The sequence below is a fragment of the Taudactylus pleione genome, unplaced genomic scaffold (assembly GCF_031769625.1).
Source record: "Taudactylus pleione unplaced genomic scaffold, aTauple2 ptg000363l, whole genome shotgun sequence".
NCBI classification, from domain to species: domain Eukaryota; kingdom Metazoa; phylum Chordata; class Amphibia; order Anura; family Myobatrachidae; genus Taudactylus; species Taudactylus pleione.
The window spans coordinates 299,390-323,658 of record NW_028284764.1 but is presented as its reverse complement, the minus strand read 5'-3'; the positions used below and the strand labels follow the sequence as shown (position 1 = coordinate 323,658).

General features: G+C 44.9%; 1 protein-coding gene across 2 annotated transcripts in view; it reads left to right on the top strand.

Moving 5' to 3' along the window:
• Nucleotides 1-24,269, top strand: part of GALNT14 (polypeptide N-acetylgalactosaminyltransferase 14) — a 613,086-nt gene that overhangs the window by 538,220 nt on the left and 50,597 nt on the right. For both annotated transcript variants that reach the window (XM_088444427.1, XM_088444425.1), the window contains exons 10-11: nt 8,388-8,514; nt 19,874-19,966. In XM_088444427.1, the coding sequence (XP_088300553.1) occupies nt 8,388-8,514; nt 19,874-19,966 (220 nt within the window). The remainder of the gene's footprint in view (nt 1-8,387; nt 8,515-19,873; nt 19,967-24,269) is intronic.

The window sequence follows — 24,269 nt, the reverse complement described above, 5'->3', positions numbered from 1 at the left end:
TGGGCCAAATTTGAAAGGCCATAGGGTAGATGATGTCTCACAAAGGGACAGTTTAAGAGAGGAGGGGGCCGATGTGCAACATCTGGTTGCCCCCACCCCCTTCCCTCTCAGTGCCTAGTCGACGGACAGGTGAGTGTTATCTACAGGTGCAAATGTGCGGTGTACAGGACTCAGGGGTCAGTGTGCACCACACACCCTCCTTCCATTATACCTACGCCCACGGTCTCACGTGTTGAAAGCACATGACTGGGGGATGTCTTAGCTGACCAATCACACGTGTTCTCTGCATGGAACCGCACCTCCTTTCAAATTTCTCCTGAAAACTTTATAAATCTGCAGACTTTAATAACACTAACCCAGACAACCTTGTTAATATGGAATTAAGAGTGTTACAGTGAGATATTTGTGACCTTACGATACTAATGGGACTTTCAGGATTTTCAGCCTATTAATTTGGCATGTCCTTGATTTAGTTCTCCTTATATGTGATTTTCCCCTTAAAATGGATGCCACTCGCTATGTATTAAGTAGCCTATTTGTGTATCCCATTGTACCGAAGCTTAGTGATTTAATGAGATGGAGATGAAGGAAGATTCAATACCCGTGTCCCATCTGTATCTGTCTCAGCGAAGTGACAAGAGCACAACTACAAATGGAATTACTTAGAAACAGAACCGTGTCCGATGTCAGGATGAGAGGCCTTGCATGACTGAGCCAGAACAAGCTGCGAGTTTAGAGGCTGACACTTTCTATTATACAACACAATCTACAAGCAGACAGTAGCGCTCAGGCTGGTAACATCACCGCAAATGCGTTGTGAGAGCCATTATAGATGCCATTTTTCTCCCCCCGAACAATTTCCGTAGCTCAGTTCACTGTAAGCAATGCATTACTTAATAATGGCATGGAATGCAAAAGTAGCTTGGGTTATTCTCTATAAATACAGCTGACTTTTATATTTAAGCTATAAAAATGCTAATTTGAAAAGAGAAGAATGCATTTTCTTACACAAAGAAAGTAAATTTTTTGCATTTCTTAAATGTCAATTTATTATTTTTAATTGTTATATAACCACACACTGTTTATACAGAGCGTTGTGCATACTTACACAGACATGGGTTTTCTGTCCAAAAGAGCTTACAATCTAGTTCTCTGTGCCTAGAACACAAGGAGAAAAATGCAAGTATCTGACATGTGTCTGAGCTTAGGATTTGAGCCTAGATCTTCAGTGAATCTAGGGAGTATATTTACTAAAGTGCAGGTTTTTAGAAGTGGAGATGTTACCCATAGCAACCATTCTAGCTATTATCTTCTGTAAGGTGCTAGACTAGATAAGTTAAGTAGAATCTGATTGGTTGCTATGGGCAACATCTCCACTTCTAAAAACCCGCACTTTAGTAAATATACTCTTAGGTGTCATTGTCACAAAGTAAAACGATATGAGTCATTGATCTATGAATTTGAACATTTGGTAGGATCGTGGTGTGAATTTTATAGCAGCTAAGCTGTTACCTTGAACCTGATGAATAAACTTGAAGTTCATAGTTTTAAGTTACATGACAATAAAATAAATAAAAATGAATGGGTTCAACCGTGTTCTGTTTTGTATTCGTAAAGTTTCTTTATTCAAACAGCGAACCCACTGGCATATCTATAGGTGCAGGGTGTGCGGACCTGCAGACAGAAATCACTAGGAATACTGCATAGCGTGGTGGCCATTTTCCCGGAGATTTGTGTATACGCAGTAGAGAAGTCTCCAGGAACATAGGGGCTAATTCACAGGTGTGCGCTCGGTGGTTAGCGCACATCTCCGATTGTGCCTTTCTGCATGGAGGACAAGCGAAGTCGGAGGGACGTTGCTGGATCCCCTCCAGGCAGGGCTGCATAAAATCTGATTTTTTAAAAAAAATTAAAAATGGATTTATTTGATTTAAATAGGATTTTTTATAATTTTATTTTTAAATAAACATTTAAAAATTGAAAACGTTTACTTAAAAAAATTTTTTAATAAAAAATCCTATTTAAATCCAAAAAATCTGATTAAAATCAAATAAATCCGTTTTTGATTTGTTTTTTAAAAATCCAATTTTTTGGCAACCCTGCCTCCAGGTGAACTTTTTTATGCATGTACGTGTATCACTGGAACCATTGCAGCAGCATTAGGCGATTATTAGGGCCGGGTTTTTCACTGGAGCTCTTAGAGGAGTACCGGATTGATAAATTACAGAATGCAGCCACTGACTCACCAATGACAAAGTCCTAAACCATCGAACCAGCAAAATAAATCACAGTACTGCAGGGAGCTCAACCCTCCATTGGCCCATATCCACATCCAGATTGCCCAACAGCCACCCCAATAAAACTCTAATACAATCATAGGTAAAACTGGACACGTAGGCACTATAAGATTTTTTTTTAATAAAAGTCAAACAGGTCACTTAAAAAATGTAAACATATAAATTGTCACTTGCTAAAACTTTCAGGGACACGTTTGTAAAACCTGAGAAGTTCTCAAAGTTAGAAGCATAATGAATAAAGTATCCTTTTATATAATTTGACATTACATTTATTCATGTTGGCTACCTGTCACTAGCAGCCGGCAGGGCGATATATTCTAAAGGACGACAGGATGAACTGTTCTTTTTTTTATTTTTTTTATTTGGAACTTAGTAAATAAAACATGTCTTGCAGTCACAGGTATTTTATACATCTCCATCCTATGATGCCCGGTCTCTGACTAATGAAAATAGGCCACTCTCCCCGTCACAGCTGGCAGACATATTGAGAGTGACAAATTGGTTTATAGAGCAGGCAGAATATATGAAAATTTGAATCGGCCTAATCAGTTTTCTCTTCCGCAATTTTTTTTTTTCTTCCTCTAGGATTTATTGACTCATCAAGTGAAAGTGTCCTCCTTTGGGATCTGGAAAGCTATTATGTATGTGTTATCTTCTGCTATGCATCCACACAGTCAATATTCTGATTGAATTTCAAGCCTCTAGCAAGCGCGGCTCAGCTTTTTTTTTTCCCCACCTTTGTTTTCCATTTCTCTTTGCAGAAGTAAGTGTGCATCTGCGAAGAGCTCCCTACGCCTCCCACACTCTATAGCACCTATTAACACTTTCAGATAAAGAAGGTTTGTTGTGTTTGTGACTTCGCCACAGCAGATGGCTCGCAGCATATTTTGTTTTTTTGTTGATTATTAGTTTCTAGCGTAGGCAGGAATAGGCTAACTAAGGCTTTGCCTTCATTAAAATTTTTCTTTAATGTCACTGTATAATAATCTGTCAAGGGTACAACGCGAAACTTTCCCGATCCAGCTCTTATTTATGTACTGCAGGGTTGCTTAAAAATCAGATTTTTGAAAAAGAAAAAAATTAAAATGGATTTATTTGATTTAAATCAGATTTTTTGGATTTAAATAGGTTTTTTGTTATAATGTTTTTTTTAAGTAAACGTTTTAAAATTTAAAACGTTTACTTAAAAAAATGTTTTTTTAAAAAAATCCTATTTAAATCAAATAAATCTGTTTTTGATTTTTTTTTTTTAAATCCAATTTTCTGCAACCCTGCACTACTTAGCCACTGCATGGAACATCTACTCAACACGTACTGTATATAGCGCCTGATCTGGGTCAGACCATCTGTGCGGCTCCAGAGGTTTGGTGATGTCACAAAGACAGATTATCAGTTTATCAACCTTGCATGGTGCTTTGCAACCTTTGTGGCACCTTATACATAGAAAAATGATGATGATAATAATTATGATTATACAGAAAACCCATGCCTCTATTCTAACGTCATTATTCACCTACCATGGACACTGCTTCTAACTTTCTATATACATATATACATTGCTTTTTTCAAATTTGTCCAGCTGATATGTATTATATGACTCAGTCTTAAGATTTTAGGCAGCCATTAGGTCATAATTACCGTGTGTATGAATTATAAAAAAATTTAGCATTTCATTCCAGTGTGGAACAAGGACAGATGGTTGTGATGGTTGCTCCACTGGCCAGGCTGTGTAAACTGAAGACTACCTCAGCCTGGCTGGTGCCTGGTCACTTGCGAGGCCAGGAAATCTGCGTCCACTGATGCAGACCAGGGCCTCGTCCCTCTAGGAAAATGGGGGCGATGCGCCCCCGTTTCCAGGAATGGTGGTCAGCCATGTTCCCGCTCTGCCCCCCAAATGCTGCAGCCTGTCAATCATGCTGTAGCTAGGCACCTGCGCAGACCCCTTAATATCAGATGTGTACACTAACCATTGGGTTTGCGTACATCTTTTAATCAGGCCCATAGGCCTCTAAAAAAAATAGATTGAGTCCGGCAGCACGTGCTCTGTCCTCAGCTGCCAACCAATTCTGATTCTCCATGTCAGAGGAAGACACACTGCAGCTCTCTTTTCTGCTCCACAGGCTCCGATGCGGGTCTCCTACATAGTATGGCCGATCACCGGCCGGAGCTCACCAGGCCAGGTACCAGGATGCAAATCCTGTGGACAAGGCGAACCACTGATGTTCATTGTGCCAAACTGCAATAGGACTGGGCATTGCAGAGAATAGGCAGAAAGTCACTGCTGCATCCCATGCAGAACGCTATTCTCACTCACCTGTGGAGGCTTGTGATTGGTCCCTGAAGTGGATGTCTGCCATCCAGATCTACAGTACAGTAGTTGCTTGTTTGCATACAATGACCGGAAGTCATTAGAGGTCCGCAGGAGTAATCATATTCATGAATGCACTTGACGATGAGTAAGTTGACTGACAGTAGTTTTCACATAATTTTCTCTGCCCGAAATCCATTACCAAAAGCAGAGTGTGATTCATATATTAAAAAGCTAAACACAGATAATGTCCTTATGAATCTCCATGCAGATACAGACCTGTGGTTTCTTTCCATATAAAATACAGTTAAAAGTGAAATAGAAAAAAATTGATAGAGCTGCAGGGACTGTAAGTGGTTGGGGGCAGAGGAGGTTTGATAAAAGGCAGATGGGGGAGGGGTTTGATGGGCATTATAAGGGATGTGTGGGGAACCTGATGGGCATATATAGTCTATGGGCCGGTCTTAGGGCAAGTTGGGGTGATCTTAGGGGGAAGTGAGGAGGTCTTAGGGCATGTGGGAATCTAATGAGCATTGAAAGGGTGTGTGGGTAGGTCTGAGGGGTATGTGAGAGTCTCTCTCTCTCTCTTCCTCCCCCCCCCCTAGCTTGGCACTCCTGATTTCAAGTACCGTAAATTGGTCTGGTTCCCTCTGGAAGAATTGTTATGGAGCTTGATAGTCAACCTTGACATTCATCATGCCAACACTGACAAAATGTCAACATGATTATAAAATAATTTTTATTATGACAAAACATCTCTGGTGGTCTAGCAGTGACTTATGCTGGGTACACATTTAACGATGTGTACCCAGCCAATCTATCGTGCGATGGGACCCGGCGTAAACACTTGCCGATGCCGGGAGCAATGGCGTGACAGCTGGGGTCACGCTGCATGCAGGTCCGACAGGCGATGTCACTGATGACACGTAGGAGTGTGCATCGTCAGTGACATTGAGGGTACACGATGTGCCCGATATGTCGTCTGATCCGGTTGTCTAGTGAGTACCCAGCATTACTGTACCTGGTATGGTGAACCCAGCGGTTGCAGTGGTGTCTTCTGGGTCTGGCAGTCAGGTGATGATGACTTTTTTCAGATGTAGCGGTGCTTGGCGTAGTTGAGTATGCCTAACCCTCCCCAAGTACCTAACCCCACCCCTCCGATGCCATTCCGTGCAGAATTGACATTCTACACATGCCGACATATTCAATGTCAACATTTTAACAATATTAACACCATACAGTAACTGTTGACATTGTGATGTCAACATTATGAATGTCGACATTAGGACTAAACTATGACAAGGATTAGTACATTCCAGGAAGACCCCTTTTTACTGTACCTGATTGCAGATTATGCTCCAATCACCCACAATGAGACAAAGACGAACTTCACAGTAAATCTTAATAACCTCACTTGACCCCACTTGTCGCTTGTCTCATTGTGACCTGTGAATATACAATAGGAGGTACAGTGCTACTTCTTAATAAAAGATTATCCCTTGCACCTGCTAATAAATGTAATGATTTTCAGACCTTATCATGATTTAACTAAGCGCATTAGGAGACACTGTAAAAAAAAATAGGTATTTTGCCAAAATAAAAAATGTGGGCTTAAATCCAGTAGAACCAATAAATAATTCTGCAACATCTTGTCTGAGGCTTCAGCATTTCATAATGCTACATTTTCTGCCCAGTCCAGTCTAAAGACATGAAACATTATATCAAGTGGGTAAGAAAAAAAAAAAAAGACTTTGTACTAATTCCACATCTGCTAAGATTAAAAGTACGAATTCATCCCAGGAACAGAAAGCATTAAAAATGTAATGGAGAAATAAAGATATTGTGATAAATCCGGCAGGCGGGCGGGGGGAGGCTTTGTCGGTTTTGAACCGAGCAGATTACATTTCTGAGGCTTACGGTACATTTAAAAGATCAAATGTTAAGCAAACCTTAGGGTAAGCACCCTACTCTGGATTTTGGGTTTGAGTTACGAAACATCCTCAGGAAGCCGCTAATGGAAGGGTTGTTAGGTTTAAATTCATTTTAGTGTATGTTAGCGAAAAATCCAACAATCCCATATTTTTTATCATCTTCCACAGATATGTAGATTCTTAAAAAAAAATGCTCTGGATGCACCTATTGCAGCTGTCATAAGTTCCCGTAGTCCTCACAGATCTGAGTTTGTATGGCAATGGCCAATATTAATGTATTCGGGACACCAACAGGGGGATGGATGGGTACTGAGCACACAGGCCCTGGCTTGTTCTTTAGGGGGAGGGAGCTTGGCAGGGGCCCGGGTCAACTGTTGAAGTGAACATTTTGCAGCACAAAGTATTTTTTATATATATATTTTTGGATTTGCCCCCCTAGCCTGGTTAAGACCTCATGGGGCCTTAGACAAGATACTGTTTGGTCTCCCTTTCCACTTCTGTTTGTCAACACAACATGCATATAAATGCTGTAAAATTATCCTGGTAATTTAATACCCACCCACCCTGATTTAGGCAGCAGCCGAGGTTGCCTAATGGATGATCAACATTTGGCGTCCAATAACATTCTGCCTCCTAGCTCACAACCAATCAAATACTTCTCTATCTAACACCAACCCCCTACCCCCCACCCACTTTCACTTACCTGCTGGCTAATGACTGTTGAAAAGCAACAGTCACCACTTACTGCAAGCGAGGCTAGGCCTAGCAGTCTCCTGACCACTTTGCAGTATTTATTACGATAAAGCCAGGAGACTCAGGGCCTGTTTCAGACCCGGTCGCAAGCGCTGTGCTCTCGCAACCGGGTCATTGGTAGGCCAGTGCGCATGTGCACGACGGAGCCGGCTCCGTCGTGCACATGGGCGAGACCTGGATAGCGACGGGCACTCCTTTGCTCCGGGTCTCGTACCAAAGGGGGCGTGCTGTCGATGTTGAGTGACAGCACGCCCCCTTTGGTGGGCGGGCCGGGGGCGTGGCTGCCCCGACGGAGGCGTTCCCATGGGAACGCCTACCGTCTGGGGCTGGCCCCACTGACATCACAAGTGATGTCAGTGGGAGAGCTTTCGGCTCTGTTAGAGCCGAAAGCTCTCTGGGGCTTGCGGCAACGAGACCCTCAAGGCCCATCATCATGGCCGATCGCTATAGGCCAGGAGGCCGTTCGGAAACAAAAAATGCCCGGCCCTGATTCAGAGCGAGCGCTCTGTCAGAGCGTCCGGGTCTGAATCAGGCCCTCAGACACAGTGGGGTTTATCTGTCTGAAGATGTTGTTTCCCCAGTATAAAATGCGAGCCAGGCCCCTTTAACCCCGTTAAGAGTAATTCCTATCAGTACTGTATCTATTGCTGCAACGAAAAAAAAATATTTCATATAATAGTTATTTTTATCGCCTTACTGCACATTGGTCAACTGGCCTATATCATGTCAGGATGAAATAAAATAGCATTCGCTATCAGTTCATTTAATCTGGCTTCTTTTTTTTACCACCATTGGCAAGAAATAGAGTTTGATTCAAGAAAGTTCTTTTTTTTTTTTTTCTTACTTCTTTTTACTTCAAAGGAATTTCTCTCTTTGATAGAATGAATCAGTGAAGGGAGGACAAGTATTTTCGTCTCCTGGTTGATAAGGTATTATTGCAGTCAGGAGGGGATCCGGCCCAGTGCGCTCCCAGCTAGTTGTGATTAGCTTTGCTGTGTGTTACACAACCTGTTTAATCCACAGTACATACAATTCTGATATTTCTTCCTTAGCCTGGTCTAATAGGAATAAGACACGGCTGAACTTAATGTCTTTCAGAGATCTCATTCCGTGTGTGGATGTGCGGCGGACGCCTGGAAATAATACCCTGCAGTCGAGTGGGGCACGTGTTTCGGAAGAAGCATCCGTACGTGTTTCCAGAGGGGAACGCCAACACTTACATAAAGTAGGTATAGTGTTTTCTCTGCAGATAATGTAATAAACAGCCTGGGGATGCGGCTGTGGATTATTTGCTGTTTGCAGGCGTACAGCGTATCGTTCTGTAGCATCAACTGGGAAATTGATTTTTTTGCACACACTGTGACACTGTTAATTAAGAAGTAACAACATCTAGAAAACAATCAAAAGAAAAAATGACTAGGCTACAGGATTAAAATCAATAACTTCACAAGCCTATCTGACCAGGGTTAAATATGCTGCATTAGATCATATCTGTCTTCCCTCGCAAAATGCAAACCTTTTTTTATTTAAAGGCGTCCGGACACGGGGTTTTTTTTTTTCTGTAGAGTTTATATAATGGAAATAGTTAAGGATGATTGTAGAAATAGTATCTTTATAATTATATCATACACCAGAGGTTCTCAAACTCAGACTGCCATTACAGTCCAGGTTTTAAGGATATCCATATAATAGCACAGGTGAGTTCATTAGCACCTGAGTCAATTTAAGTTAACCATCTGGGCTCAAGCATGGATATCCTTAAAACCTGGGCTGTAATGGCAGAGTTTGGGAACCTCTGTCATACACATCTATTTTCTGTGGCGGTGTTACTTGCAGACCGTACCGTTCAGTAGACTGCCATTGTTTACTTATTTTTTCTCCATCTCTAATAATTTCCTTTTGTCAAACATATTCATGTATCAATACCTATATGTAATAGCTGGTGATGCAGTCTAATAAGGAAGATATGGGTAGCAAACGTCATCTTCAGACGTGTTAGCCCATAGAAGCTTATGGGCTACTCTTTTGCAATTCCTACCAGAATTGCAAAAGACCCGCCACGTTGTTTAAGTTAGGTCAGTAAATTTTCTGACAGTTGTAAACCACGATGCAATAATCCACATAGTAACTAGGGTTGCCGGCATTTTTACTAGCCAGGGCTTGACGTCAATGTGACTAATTGGGCGGACGCAATACAAATAGGAAGACTGATAGTTGTTTCCTTATTGCCTTATTTTCTATTAATCAGAGATTCCCAAACTCCGCCATGACAGTCCAGGTTTTAAGTATATCCATGCTTGAGCACAGGTGTCTTAATTAGTACCTTAGTCAATTTGATTTAACCATCTGGACTCAAGCAAGATATCCTTAATACCTGGACTGTAATGCTGAAGATTGTGAAACTCTGGCATAAATATTAAGTAGCTTTTCTACACTGATGGGCTCTTGTAACACTAGAATGGAGTAAAATTAGAAATCTATTATACTGTACGATATTAACGGCATCATACATTTACTGACTATTGCCTAGGACATTAATAGTCTGCTTTTAATGAGTGACTATGGAAATACATGAATGAAAAAAGCTTTATAATAAATGGTTGCAGTAAAAAGCAACCAAATTAATAATATCAAATATTGGATTGAAAGTCGAGCATTCTGTATGAGCCACCTGTGTATGTTATTATTATTTATTATTAAGCTTTTTTTTATGCTATACAGTATTTCCATGGCCACTGACTAAAGATGGACTGTACAACTTCAAGGGAGGCCCTGGTGATATTCCTTTATTTGAAAGCATCATTAAATTTGATTTACTAAATAGTTCTGTAAAACAGACTAGAGCTCTGCAATTTATTTCACTTAAATGCACGAGTCTGCTTATTACACTTTTTTATTTTTCCTGCAGTAGCTTTTAATGGCCTGTTGATGTCACGTCTTTCGGCCGGTGGCTTGAATGCGCTACAATCAGCGCTATAATCAGCAGTGTCAGCAGTAACACTTACTAACTACAAAATGTACTTTACAGCATTAAAAAATAGAGCGTTTTACGTTACTTTCAATAATGCACCAGCATCCGATGGTCCTTGCTCATTTTAAAGTACAGATTTTTTGACTGATTTTATGAGAATGCAGCCGCCGCCGACTTACTAAAAACGTGAGACAGCTTCACTGAAATCTTAGGGTCTGATTCAGAGGTGAACGGTAATGGGAGCTGCGACTGTGTCTTTTTAAGCAGCGCGCAACTGCGTCTCTATGCTGATGCCAAAGTCGATGGGATACATACAGAGACGTCCACAGGCTGCGACTGAAATCTGCCGCTTAGCGCAATAAATCACAACATCGGACACACATCGGTTACGCCATCGGGAAGTGGGGCAGCCTTATGCTTGTCAGAACATGGCCGCCAGTGCCAGCGCAACTACAAAAAAAGACGCAGTCACTGGCTGTGACAGGTCCACGTCTGGCTACCCACCCCTCTGTTACCACCGAGGAACCATGCGCAGTGCGGTTCTGATGCATGCGCAGACAGAAAACATCGGATGCTTGCGACCGAAATCAACACTACGTCCACCTGTGAGTAATGGGCCCCATACATCAGAGATGGATTGCCGCGATTCTGCGATGCTGCAACCCGGCATCGCTGGATCGCAGAAATCCAACATGTTGGATTTCGGCGATTTGACGATCGCGATCCAAAAATGTTCGCAATTGTCAAATCGCGGACATTTAACATGTCAAATGTCTGCAATCCGGCGACGGATTGCAGAACATCGAAGGTGGGCGATCGGAAATTTCCAATGGCGATCGGAAATTTCCGATCGCAGCCCAGCATCATAACGATCCGTCGCAGATGTATGGCCACCTTCAGGCCCTTTGTTACTACTTATGTAAAGGTGGCCATATATCTGCGACGGATCGTCACGATGTAGGGCTGTGATCGGAAATTTCCGATCACCCTCTGAAATTTCCGATCGCCCACCATCGATGTTCTACGATCCGTCGCTGTATTGCAGACATTTGACATGTTAAATGTCCGCGATTTGACAATTGCGATAATTTTTGGATCGCGATCGTCAAATCGCCGAAATCCAACATGTTGGATTTCTGTGATCCTGCGATGCTGGGTTGCAGCATCGCGGGATTGCGGCAATGCATCTCTGATGTATGGGGCCCATTAGAGTCAATCAGATCACAAACCACACCTGAGTGTGAGGCTGATGATGAGTACCTGAGTGTGAGGCTGATGGTGGGCACCTGAGTGTGAGGCTGATGGTGGGCACCTGAGTGTGAGGCTGATGGTGGGCACCTAAGTGTGAGGCTGATGGTGGGCACCTAAGTGTGAGGCTGATGGTGGGCAACTGAGTGTGAGGCTGATGGTGGGCACCTGAGTGTGAGGCTGATGATGGGCACTTGAGTGTGAGGCTAATGATGGGCAACTGAATGTTTAGCTGAAGGTGGGCACCTGAGTGTGAGGCTGATGATGGGCACCTGAATGCAAGGCTGATGGTGGGCACCTGAGTATGAGGTTGATGATGGACACCTGAGTGTCGGGATGATGGTAATATCCTGAGTGTTGGGTAGATGGCGATATCCTGAGTGTTGGGTAGATGGGGATATCCTGAGTATTGTGTAGATGGCGATATCCTGTGTGTTGGGTAGATGGCGATATCCTAAGTGTATGGATGATGGCGATATTCTGAGTGTAGGAATGGTGGCGATATCCTAAGTGTTGGGTAGATGGCGATATCCTGAGTGTAGGGATGATGGTGATATCCTGAGTGTAGGGATGATGGTGATATCCTGAGTGTTGGGTAGATGGCGATATCCTGAGTGTAGGAATGGTGGCGATATCCTAAGTGTTGGGTAGATGGCGATATCCTGAGTGTAGGGATGATGGCGATATCCTGAGTGTAGGGATGATGGTGATATCCTGAGTGTTGGGTAGATGGCGATATCCTGAGTGTAGGAATGGTGGCGATATCCTAAGTGTTGGGTAGATGGCGATATCCTGAGTGTAGGGATGATGGCGATATCCTGAGTGTAGGGATGATGGTGATATCCTGAGTGTTGGGTAGATGGCGATATCCTGAGTGTAGGGATGATGGTGATATCCTGAGTGTTGGGTAGATGGCGATATCCTGAGTGTAGGGATGATGGCGATATCCTGAGTGTAGGGATGATGGTGATATCCTGAGTGTTGGGTAGATGGCGATATCCTGAGTGTAGGGATGATGGTGATATCCTGAGTGTTGGGTAGATGGCGATATCCTGAGTGTAGGGATGATGGCGATATCCTGAGTGTTGGGTAGATGAAGTGCTTATGAATGTTGGTTCAAAAAGGAAAACTGAGCTTTGGGCTTACAGCAGATACCTGAATGGTGATTAATGATGAGCAAATATACTAATGTTCCTGACCATGTAGGTACTGTGTGGGTTTTATGTGTAAACTGGGGCATCTCAATTAGGGGCTGATGGCAACATCCGAGTTACTGTTCTGACTGAGGGGAATCTGGCAATGCTGGGCCACCCTCCCCTCATCCCCTCTCTTTGTGTGGGCTGGTGTACGCACATTACAGTTCCGTTTGGGGGCCCCTTCTAAGCATTGGTATAACTACCATAGGTGCAAGGGGTGCAGCTGCTATGGGGCCAAGAGCTGAGGGGGCCCATTTTCCGTGTCAAGTTATGTATACAATTTTCACCATTGGGTTGTACTGTACATAGGGGTCCTTACAAACTTTTTCTATGGGGCCTTCAAATACCTAGTTACACCCCTGCTTCTGAGCATGTGCAGGTTGGCACTGGCATCCACCAAATGTTGTTACGGGCCCAGGCAATACTATGTTCTGCCCCTGCAACACTCGCACATTCCCTATGCAGCTGCTGATGGCCTTATACAAACAAATGTTAAAAGGACCAATAAATGCAAAATGGACACAAAAGAAGATGAGACATTTTCCGGAGGACATGCCTGCTACCCAGGACCAGCAGCAGGAATCTTGCCCCCCCCCCATCTGGTTCCCTGTATCATACTGAATCAAGTTCAAACTTCTTTCCCGCGCCTACAATACTCAATCACGCCCCTGCTCCCTACATCTCCAGCCTCATTTCCCCTCGTTCTCCCTTATGCCCTCTGTTAATGACTGCTGCCTCACCTCCTCCCTGATCACCACTTCCTCCGCTCGTATTCAGGATTTCGGCCGGCCTGCTCCCATACTCTGGAATGCCCTCCCTGGCACCATGAGACTTTCATCCAGCCTTCAAATGTGCCCTTAATGCTCATTTTTTCATTCTAGCCTAAACCCCTCCGCCTCTACAGTAACTCTATAATTGCCAACCATCGATTTTAGATGTCCTTCCCTTTTTGTGCGAGCAGGGCCCTTTGTCTTACCTACATTGCTAACCCCACACTGTCATTATGTATTTTTGTGAAGCTGCTTATTCTTTTGTCTTAGGGCCTGATTCAGAGCCGGACCCTCTGACCAGAGCGCTCGCTCTGAATCAGGGCCCTCCTCCATTAAAATGGAGCGTCCTCCTGGACGCTCGTATAGCTGTGGCGCTTGATAAAATAAGCAATAAAAATAATAACAGCCATGAGAATGTACATACTTTGAGTGAACTTTCTCGAAACATGAAATAATAGGTCCACACCACAAAATGGCTGCCTCTCCTGTGTCTAGATGACAGGTCAGATTAATAGGAAACACTTTGCAGCCCTGCCTTAAACTATAAAGGTAACCAGGCAGCTAGAGGCAAGAAATATAGAAGACAACTTTTATTTTGATCCCGTTCATTCATCAGCCCTAACGATGTGTTCAGGCCCACCTGCGGCGGTGTGTAGTTACGGGATCCGATATTATTAATGCTGAAATAGACGGCTTCACAGGTTTGTGAGCTGCACCAAAGCAAGTCTTCTGCCACTTTCCCGCATCCCGCACTAATTAATTTCTGAGTGAGAAGTGAACAGCAGGTGCATGCCTAATGAAGAAATACTCATTTACATTCGCACTTCTATATCTCACGCAAAGTTCTCCTGTGTATTAGTCAGTGCAGCTCGGGCTGTCTCTCGCTGCTGAGCATATGCTGCTGGAAATGAAACGGTTTCTAGAAAATATTACACCCTTGCATATAAATGCATACCGTATATCCATTCATCTAACCCCACGTTGGGGCTGATTTTGAGACGGATGTACAGCGTCTCTGTGCACAAACGCAAACGGCGAGTTTTCGCACACAGGCGAAGGTATGCATTTTTCTGTATCTCTGTCCTACGAAATTCTGAGGAGTCTGTCTTTCCATGAAATTGAGCGGAAATACTGCGAGCGCTTGGAATCGCCATGTCTTGGGGGAATGTCATGGGAGCATTGTGGGGGTGTATCAAGAGCTCTGTGCGTTCCCGGGTGCGGACAGGGGAAGGGAAGCCTGTTTCTGAGGGCTGTATTGTTAATGGTGGTAGGGGCAGCTGGCGTATAACAATGGGTGACACGGGTTTCCGCTAGCAGACACGTGAACCCCCACATAAGTCCTACAGATTCTCACTTTAGTATGAGGTAGTAAATCAGGTTACTGCGGCTTCCTGCCACTACAGCCACTTTTGCGTGCGTCTCAGAATCGTAAAAATGCGACTTGCACAAAATGTTTTGCGCTGCGTCTGCGATCCGCATGCAGCTGTGTTTTTCCAGGTGTCATGCCTTTGGGAACCTTGTACTTAGAGAGGTGGTTTAGGGGTATTTCACGGTCAGACACAAGTCGGCAAGTTAGGTGATGTATTTGATTCTGTCTTAAGTGTAGAGATGAGCGGTTTGGTTGTGGCTCGGATCTTCCCGCTAAGTTCAGATCTCAGAATGCGGCAAAAACATCTTTCACGGACATCTCGGCATAGATGTCCGTGAATGATGACGTTTTGCCTAATCTCTAGCTTTAAGATTCCATCTTCTAGTTACTAGTAAGCAGTGCCAGATTAATGTCCACATGGGCCTGGAGCTGAAATTTATGATGGGCCTATTGTATGCCGCTGAAGGGGGTGGGACAAGTGCCGTAGCAGTGTGACTGGTAATGTGGGGCCATGACCAGTGCGGTGTGGTTGTGGTTTACATAGGGGTGTGGCCAGTGCAGCATTCTCCCAGGACGCTCCGGGCAGTGCTGCATTTTCAGGTGCCGGTGGCCTCAGTACCTCTACGCAACGGCATGACGTTACGCACTTAAGAGGCACGGGGCTGGCACAAGGTGCTCCGGAGTTAGCCCTGCTATGCCGCTGACTGTGCATGTGTAGGCCAGCACTCCTGTGCAAAGTATAGTGCTATAGCGTCTGGTGCCCTCCTAATTACCTCTGGCTGTGAAGGGCGGGAACCATGTAGCAGTCGAATGGGCGGCACTCTGGATGACTTGTATAAAACACATTAAAATCCATTTAAGTTAACAACATTTCAGAACTTGTATTCATCCTTTCAGTAATCCCGACGAAAGAATAAATACAAGTTCTGAAGCGTTGATAACTTAAACTGAGTTTTAGTGTGTTTTATAAAAGCCGTCCAGAGTGCCGCCCATTTGACTGCTATATATATATGTGTATGTGGGTGTGTACATACATACACACCCACATACACACCCACATACACGTAAATTGTGTAGGTACAGGGGCTTGAGGCACACTTAAGGGGACTGAAGCAGGTGTGGTGTAGTATGTTGACAGTCATGAAAATGTCGACATTAGGGTTAGGCTACATGGGGGGGTTAGGCACTAGGGGAAGGTTAGAGTTAGGCTACGGTGGGAGGAGGATAGGGTTAGGCACTAGGGGGAGGTTACAGTTAGACTGCGGGGGGAGGAGGTTAGGGAAAGGCATTATAAGGTAAGGGGTAGGCATTAGGGTTAGTGAGGTCATGACCCAATCCAGAAGCCGTGCTGGAGTCACTGCAGCCATTAGGAGCAGGTCAGTGAGCGCTGGGCCAACAGGGATGATATGTCGACATTCCATCACTATCTACATGAATGTTCGACACGGACAACTTCAACATTATGACCATCTTGACATTCTCCTATTAACATGATGAATGTTTACATATCATTCCACATCCGCTTCAGTCCCCTTAAATGTGTCTGAAGCTCCTGTACCATCCCTATTTACCACCATGTGTGTGTATGTATATATACGCACACACGTACGTGCATATATGTATATATATATACATACACACACATACATATCCACAAACATACATTTACACACATACATATACACACACAAGTATGTACAAATATTTGTATATATATATATATATATATATATATACACATGCATATATATATACACACAGACACAAGTACGTGCATATATACACGTGTGTGTATATAAACATACATATACACAAACATACATTTACACACATACATACATATATATATATACACACACAAACAAGTATGTGCATATATATACACATATATACAGTACATGTGTGTGTATGTATATATATATATATATGTGTAGATACACAAGCTCTTAGACCCACCTAATATTATAGATAGATAATAGATAATTACATACATATATAGAGTAGACAGAGGCCAGACATTACACTGACCTGAGTAAAGCTAATCCTGACATGCTTGGCTGAGCTGCCTTCCCTCTTCAACTAGGCGCTTGACACCGCTTTGGAGTAGGATGGTTCAGGAGGCGGAGCCTCGGTATAATGGAGGTGGAGCTTCGGCGGGGCTTCCAAGGTGGGCAGGGCTTCAGCGGCGCGCGGGTGGGCGGGGCTTTGTCCTGGCCTGTCGATCCTCCAAGAGGAGGGGAACGGGTGGGGACCGGGGAGGTCAGAATGGGCTAAGCTCTATTTATGACAGCCATTAGGTGAGAGAGCTGGCTGAGCTGTTCCTTAGTGTTGACAGGAAAGAAAAAACTTTTTTTTCCTGCCTGCACTGCAGTCGGTGTGGGCCTATTTTCAATGGGAGGCCTGGAGCTGTAGCTCCACCCGCCCCATTGTTAATCCGGCCCTGCTAGTAAGCCATAACAATGATGCTAGTCTACAAGTTGATAATGATGACAGACATGATTTTGTACCGAACACATCCACAGTATACGCTAGGGAATGGTATGTAATGCCGGTGGCTGAATAGTCGCCCGATCATATACCGACACCAGAAGACCGAAGGAGGCAAATCACGACTGGGGCTGGTAAGGACACTAACCCTCCCCCTACCCTACTCTAATCCTACCTTAGTGGTGCCTAACCCCCCCCCCAGTGCCTAACCCTAACCTCCCCCCGTTAGTGCCTAACACTAGCCCCCCTCCCCACACCCTAAACCTTACCCAGCCAGGGGAGTGCCTAACCCTAACCCCCCCTAGTGGTGCCTAACACTAACCCCCCCTTTCCCTACCCTAACCCTCCTGGGAGGTGCCTAACCCTAAATCCTTCCAGGGGTCCCTAAACCTAACCCTCCCCCTAATCTAAGACACCCGGCTTATCTTCGTTCGGGATGTCGAGTGTCGAGATTTCGCAATGGGGCTAATGATATGCGTCGGGATTTCGACGCCTATCTTTAGTCCCATGTCGGGTTTGCAGTGTCGGGATATCAGCGGGCGGGATAGTGCCTGCCGGTATCCAGACTTCATCCCATACGCTAGATTTACACAGGCTTGTATTGTAAAGGTACGGTTGTATACATTTGCATGAACGGTCGTATACATTTGCATATTTTGTGACTCTGCGCAGAGTCGCAATGTGGCCCAACTGACCTATCACGTTTGTTTTATTCAGACACACAGGAAGTGCTGTAGCATAACAAAATGCTTTTCAGAACATCTCTCCCCGCACCAGAGCAATGGTGAATTGCTCTAGTGATAAGTATCCCCCACTGAGAGGTGGATACTTCATCATCGGGTGCCATATGCCCTTCAATGCTGAATAGACCCCTATCTCTCTAACTTAATGAAAGGACCCCAGAAGATGGCGCAGGTTACCATTGTCAAAGTCCGAGTTCAATCAATGACTGTATTGGGATGATGTACAGAGAGACTTAACAGCGAATAGTGCACTGAGGGCCTGATTAAGAGCCGCTCGTAAGCGGCCGCTTGTTCGCTCTGAGCGATGTTCGTACAACTGCGCATGCGTATGGGTCGTAATGCGCATGCGTAAACCAGTCATTGCGGTCGGAAACGAGCGCTCGCAAAACAGCGAGGGGCTGCTAATTTGATTGACAGAATGTACCGTTTGTGGGTGGTAACAGGGGAAGGTGCTTGAAAACGGTGGAGTGGAAATCCGAACGCAGGCGTGCCTAACGGTAAAAAGGGCGTTTAATGGGAGTGCATAATTAGTAAAGCAGCATCATCGACCACGTCACTTGGTTGTCTTTTAGCCTGAACTGCTCGCAGTGATTGCGGTAGGAAAAACCTACCACAAGCACTGCGAGCAGTTCAGACGCCTTTCGATGTTCCCGATTAATCTAATAAATACCAGAGATGACGTGTGATGCGAACGGCAAAGGGGCGTCTTTACAAAATAGTGAGCGTATTTTTCGTTCGCTCGCTCAGACATAGAGGCGTCAACAAACCGCAATGAGCGAGCGCACAATTTAAATAGCCAGCCCCTTTTTTTGAACGACCGTCTGCATATAGCGTCCGGGTCTGAATCAGGCCCTCATTCCTCAACTGCACAGTACAGACTTCTAGAATTAGGAAGAACTACAAGAAAACCTATAAAAAAAGCATCTCCTTACAACTAGTGAAGATCTGTGTAAAACAAATTTTTGCAACTTAGGGTGGTTATATAAAATTTTAATACTATATAAATTATTCATACATAGTTTATTTTTACCAAACAAAAAATCAAAACGCATCAAAAAATAGGTTTTGTCCCAATTCATTAGCATACCTCTATAATTAATTATTAAACCCATTTTGATTCTACAATATGTTTTCACAATAGCTGGTGACACTCCAAGCTGCAATATTCTAGGTATGTGGACATGTAACCTTTATTTTACTACGCTGCGCAGCTGAACGCATTTGCAGAGACCTAGGGCCAAATGTAATAGGGTTAGAGTTTAGAAAATGTGAGAGTTTAGCAGTAAACTCTCACCTTATTACTGAGGCCCCTGCTATCCTGAAAAGCAAAGTGGAAGCCCTTGAAGCATGTTTATCACCAATTATGCAAGCAGCCATTTTGTGAGTGGCATCCGTTATCAGCCAATCAGTTCATTAGGAACTAGTGACAATACAAAGGCACCAGTACCTCATGTCTTGGCTCTACCACTAGTCCCAAGCGAATGGACCTTTCTCTTATAAATAATGATAAATCCATATAACATCTTCCTCCACGCTGTAGACGGGGAAGTGCAGGCAAACTTTAATTGCATCTTGCCCCCAGCATGAAGTGACACTTGCGCCTGCAAATAGCTTTCACTTATCAGCACCTGAAAGATTTTAGAGAGCCTGGCGATGGGGAAGGGGGGGAGGAGGGAGAACATTTTATTCCTGACTTGTTTCCACCTGCGCACACTCTAGCTATCTGCTTTCTGCAACACGGAACCGAGCATGCAAGGTACACATTGCTGATAACTGACTTTCCCTGTCATCACCCTTCAGGAACACCAAGCGCACAGCAGAGGTATGGATGGATGACTTCAAAAACCATTACTATGCAGCACGACCAGCAGCTCAAGGAAGACCATATGGAGAGTACGTATCACCTGCGGTGCACTCAATGGAAATAGAAAAACTCCTGGTAAAAAACCCCCGCACAGTACTTCTCATGTGTATTCATAGAGATCCAGAGCTGTGCGCAAACTCTGTGCTGCCCTATACGTCTGTGAGTTACACTGTTATTCCAGGTCTAACACTCCACACAAGGTGCAGCCTGGACAGCTTAATTCATAGACAAGCAGCTGCCGTCGTTTACCCCATTACGTGGATTTCATTGTGCAAATTGCTTCTAGGTAATAGAATGAGGCAGATTGCCCATATTCATAAATTAGACAGAGCGGCCAATTATCTGGGAATTGCATCTGCATTGACGGTATTTATGAATTCTAACTCACTCACAGCTCATATCTACATTAGAGCTAATGGACTGTGTGCACTGGGCCCTAAAACACCTTTATAATGAGTTTTGACGGGAAACTATGTTTCATTATCCTTCTCCTACGTGGGTTTTGCGATGCTGGATGGAACACGACGATCCTTTTGGATGATGGGGGTCTATTTACTAAGCTGTGTTAGGAGATAAAGTGAACGGAGGTAAGTTACCAGCCAGTCAGCTCCAAACTGTCATTTTTCAAACACAGCCTGTGACATGGCAGTTAGGAGCTGATTGGGGAATAGGGGATTGGTATGATATTGAGACGCACACTAATAATTTACCAGGTTGTGTCACCTCCGCTCTCATATTCTAACGGCAGCACAGACGGTGTAATGGTTGGCGTTACTGCCTCACAGCACTGAGGTCATGGGTTCGATTCCCACCACGTGTGTGGAGTTTGTATATTCTCCCTGTGCTTGCATGGGTTTCCTCCGGGTACTCTGGTTTCCTCCCACACTCCAAAAATATACTGGTAGGTTTATTGGCTCCCAACACAAATTAACCCTAGTGTGTATGTGTGTGCGCATGTTATAGGGAACATAGGGCCTGATTCAGAGCCACTCGTAAAGGGCAGCTCGTTCGCTCCGAGCGATGTTTGGCCAACTGCGCATGCGTACGGATCGTTATACGCATGCGCGAACCAGTCAGTGCGGTCGAAATTCATGTGCTCACAAAATAGCGAATGCCTGCTAATTTGAGTGACAGAATGAGGCGTATGTGGGTGGTAACAGGGGAAGGTGCTTGAAAATGGGGAGTGGAGATCAGAACGCAGGCGTGCTTAAAGGTCAAAACAGGCGTTTTATGGGTGTGCATAATTAAAACAGCAGCGTCATTGACCACGTCACTGGGTTATTTTATAGCCAGAACAGAATAGCGAGCAGTTCATACCCTGTTCGATGTACTCGATTAATCTAATAAATAGCGGACATGACGTAATTTGCGAGCGGCCAGGCGTAGTTTCCCAAAAAACGACCGCAAGTTTTGTTCGCTCGTTCAGACCTAGAGGCGTGAACAGACCGCAAACAGCGAACGGTTCATTTGAATAGCCACCCCTATTTTCAGGACGAGCGAGCGCTAATTGCGTCCGGCTCTGAATGAGGGCCATAGATTGTAAGCTCCACTGGGACAGGGACTGATGTGAATGGCCAGATATACTCTGTAAAGCGCTGCGGAATATGTGTGCTCTATATAAATAACTGATAATAATAATAATATTCTCCCCTTTTCTAATCTGATACACGCTCCATTATATATGTGTACACCAAGTTTATTAGTACGCACAAACTCTTTTTTTTCAGAGTAAAACAATCAACGTCGCCCATAGGGGAACACATGCCCTCAGAGGCCCAGAGACCTTATTGAAAAAACGTCTATTATGAAAACAATTTGAATAAACGGGGGCCACATTGTAAGCAAACGGCTGATTGCTGCACCCGCCCCAAAACCATGTCACAATTATTGTTCTAAACTTATTTTTACAAATTGGCCAATAAGGGTCTGATTCTGTGTCCGGTAAATCCTTTTTCACGGACGCTAATGGCGAGTATTAGCATACAGCGCATCCAAAGAAGTAAATTTACATTTTGGGGGGCGGAACTGGGCGGTGACAATGCGATAACATGGAACTGTTCCGTCTAGTGGTAGGGTCGTGGGAGTAGCTGGTGTCCCGCGATATTCGGAGTTGCGGGTACTGGGCTGCTTTGGACGGATCTCTTGCACCTAACATGGAGTTGGCATAAGGCAATAACATCACACTAATAATACAGCCACTTTACCGCCAACTCAGTATCAGGCCCTAAGTTCTAACGTTCTATAAAGAAGAGAGCTAGGCCCTGGGGCTGATAATATGTTCTGCCATGTTTTCACGTTTCTGCCCCCCCCCTGCTCTGTCCCATCTCACACCCCTCTATGCCTGCTACCCCCCCGCCTCTCTGCTACTCTGTCCCACCCCCTCGCCTCATCACCACCTCACCTGCTACTCCATCCTGACACTCCCCTCTCTGCCTGCTTCTCTGTCCCACCCTCCTCTCTGCTTCTCTGTCCCACCCCCTCACCTCATCACCCCCCATCTGCTACTCTGTCCCTACACTCCCCTCTCTGCCTGCTGCTCTGTCCCACCCTCCTCTCTGCTTCTCTGTCCCACCCCCTCACCTCATCACCCCCCACCTGCTACTCCATCCTGACACTCCCCTCTCTGCCTGCTTCTCTGTCCCTACACTCCCCTCTCTGCCTGCTGCTCTGTCCCACCCCCTCACCTCATCACCCCCCACCTGCTGCTCTGTCCCACCCTCCTCTCTGCTTCTCTGTCCCACCCCCTCACCTCATCACCCCCTCACCTGCTACTCCATCCTGACACTCCCCTCTCTGCCTGCTACTCTATCCCACCCCCTCGCCTCATCACCCCCCACCTGCTACTCTGTCCCTACACTCCCCTCTCTGTTCCAACCCCACCTCATACTCAGGGGAGCCAAGAGGGGGGGGGGGCGGGTACTAATTATCTGGGCCTGGGCTTGCTAGAGGGGCCCAGTTGGGGCCCGGGTCCGCCACCGCTCCCCTTCTCTTATATCACAGCAGCCCAGCACATGATGCTGTGTGCTGGGCTGCGCTGGGAGACTGCTCACGGGTGCTCTGAAGCGGCCACAGTAGTCTCCTATGCCTATGGGGAGAGCGATCAAGCTGATACGGCCCCCCACTGGTAATGCGCCGGGATGAGGGGGCTCACTGCTCCCCCTTTGCCAGTGCGCAGTGGCGCTGCAAAACTTTTCTTTTTTTTTCTGTTTTTACCTACCAGGGCATGGCCACGCCTCCCGTGATTTGGCCATGCCTGCTTTTTTACCGGGGCCCGGCGCGGCTCTTGGCAGGCCTGCCCATACTTACCTTGTTCATGGTGGCATGGAGGGTCCTCTTCTTTTCCGGCGATAGGTTTGTCCTGCCTCCTTAGCAGTTGGAGCCATTGGATGGGTGGTGCACAGCAGGGATGTGCAGTCAGGGGAGGCAGGAGAGGCAGAGCCTCACCTGTCATACTCCCTCCCCTATCATACTCCCTGTCATACTCCAGAGGTTTGATATAAAGACTGTGTTTAACTTTTTACACGTGTGCCTCCCCAGCTATTGACCTCTCCGCACGTCACTGGTGCAGAGCCCGCCTCCCACTGCGCATGCTTGTTGGAGACAGGACACACAATTGTATAGCTTACATTAATATGAATGCGACCCATGGTGAAAATCTCCACTAATCTATACAGATTACTGAATTGTGTTTTCCTAAATAGCCGGTAAAACCCTAATTCTAACTTTAATATATCCTCACCCCAAGTTTGGTGCAATATGTAGTTATACCCTAATCCCAATCGTGCTACAAAATAGAGCAAAAAACACACCTCACATGGGAATAATACTGCAGGACCCCGACTTCTGATTTATTATAATACATTTTAAGACACAACCCCATCACAATTCGAGCACTCAGTGAAACAAACATAAAACACACAATCTGTCAGTAGAAAAGTGCCCACTGCTCTTTTAAGTCTTTTTGAGGGCAGATTGATGAAGTTTTGTTTTTTTTGTTGGTTTTCTCGAGTATGGTATTATTTTTCTTAATCGTACACCGCAGTATACAGTGACCCCATATGACCCAGTGTCCTATCAGTAGACTAAAGTAGTGAGTTTTATATTGAATTTTGCTGGCACACAGGAATGTAGCTCGCTCTGATAAATATTTCAGGTGAAGCATTTATCTATATTCAATGATTTCAACACTGCATTATATATGATCAGTGTCCCAATCTATTCTAAGGCATTAGACACATTTACTAAGAGATGATAAATATTCTCTCAGGTGCAATTCTGATGCCTAGAGGACAATCGGGAAATACAGATAATACCCTACGCAGGCTTAGGGCC